This window comes from Cyprinodon variegatus, unplaced genomic scaffold, assembly GCF_000732505.1.
Source record: "Cyprinodon variegatus isolate N-32 unplaced genomic scaffold, C_variegatus-1.0 Scaffold741, whole genome shotgun sequence".
Classification (NCBI taxonomy): domain Eukaryota; kingdom Metazoa; phylum Chordata; class Actinopteri; order Cyprinodontiformes; family Cyprinodontidae; genus Cyprinodon; species Cyprinodon variegatus.
Window position 1 is genome coordinate 252,730 of NW_015151194.1, and position 1,596 is coordinate 254,325.

General features: G+C 39.5%; 1 protein-coding gene across 1 annotated transcript in view; it reads left to right on the forward strand.

Moving 5' to 3' along the window:
• LOC107098030 (liprin-beta-2-like) overlaps nt 1-1,596 on the forward strand; it is a 128,060-nt gene that overhangs the window by 120,578 nt on the left and 5,886 nt on the right. Inside the window, exons 23-24 of the mRNA XM_015395456.1 lie at nt 75-200; nt 278-466. Coding sequence (XP_015250942.1) covers nt 75-200; nt 278-466 — 315 coding nt within the window. The remainder of the gene's footprint in view (nt 1-74; nt 201-277; nt 467-1,596) is intronic.

Genomic DNA, 1,596 nt, shown 5'->3' on the forward strand with positions numbered 1-1,596 from the left:
ACTTCTCCTCTAAATGTATTATAAGAGGACTAGTATTAAGGTTGATTATGTTCTCATGTCTCCTTGTGCCTCAGTGTGAGTTCAGTCCCAGCGAAGTGGTCCAATGGTCCAACCACCGAGTCATGGAGTGGCTGAGATCGGTGGACTTGGCGGAGTATGCTCCCAATCTGAGGGGCAGTGGTGTTCACGGAGGGCTAATAGTGAGCATCTTTATTCAAACGATTAAAGACAATCATGAATCCAAATCACACTCCGCTCACTTTGCTTTTCCTGATAGATGTTGGAGCCTCGGTTTAACTCCGACACAATGGCCATGCTGCTGAACATCTCTCCTCAAAAAACCCTGCTGAGGCGCCACCTGAACACCAACTTCAATAACCTAGTGGGGGTTCAGGCGCAGCAGGAGAAGAAGGAGTACACCGAAGCAGCAGGATATTCCCCACTCAGCATCACCGCTAAAGTCAAGGTAAGAAAGCATGGAATGATAGATCTGTTCTAAAACACACCCAGTTCACCGATTTCCTTTTTAATGTGTGAAGAAAAACACCTTGATCTGTGCAGAGACCTCTGCATGTCAGCTCAGTTTAATCTATGAGCCCTTCTTAGTTTAATGCTGCAAACTGAATCGTGGACTCCCCAGCTTTTTCCTCTCCTTTTTAAGACGCTGAAATCTCAGCTTTGAGTCGCTCTGTTCTTCAATGAAACATGCAAGAATAATCCACCAGAAAACTTGAAATGGAAACATTTATGGTGCAAAACCTTTGATGTTTTTAAAGCTCCATGTTGACATAAGAGAGTTTAAATCACCCAGAAACAGATTTATGAGACAGATTTGAACTGTCATCAGTTAAAGAAATTACTAAAAGTTTTTTTTTTTTTTTATTTAAATTTGAAAGTAATGTATTTCGGAAAATTTGCAAATAGTAATAATAATGGTAGATTTCCAAAAAATATTTCAAACAACCACACAATAGCGATTGGTTACAGGTTGAACATTAAATTTAATTAAATCTTCAGTTCCAAACAAATCTTATTCATTTGAACATTAATAGAAGCTAATAAAATAAACAAATATATTCAACGTAATTACTTTGTCAATTTAACTATCCTGAGATCTAAGATTGGTTTTTATTATTGATTCATGTAAATTCGAAAAAAAATGGTCGTTAACGCAGGGTTCGAATCCTTTCCCACGTCCCTCCCCCTCTCTCAAAACCTCTCTCCTGTCAGCCAGTGCCGTAAAAATTACAGGCTGGTCTGTAATTGTAGCATCAGTTCTTTGTTAAAAGCATAGTTACTAGTGTTTAAATCTTAAAGGTATAGTGGAGGATTTTAACATCCCTGTAGCTGCCCACAAGCCCATTTCAACTTGTGCAAACTCTGTTTAAAAGTTGCCCTTTGCATCACTCGTACCAGCTTACTTTCCAAAAGCAGATTTGCAATTTTTCCCTGAGCATAGCAGACCTCTGCTACCCAGCCTGGACCCACAGAGAATGGTTTTATCAAATATGGAGCAGAAAGCCTTTTACCACAGCTGCACAAAAGTCATTAATCAAAGAGACCTTCAGAACCGGCCATTCTGCATCTGGACTGAAA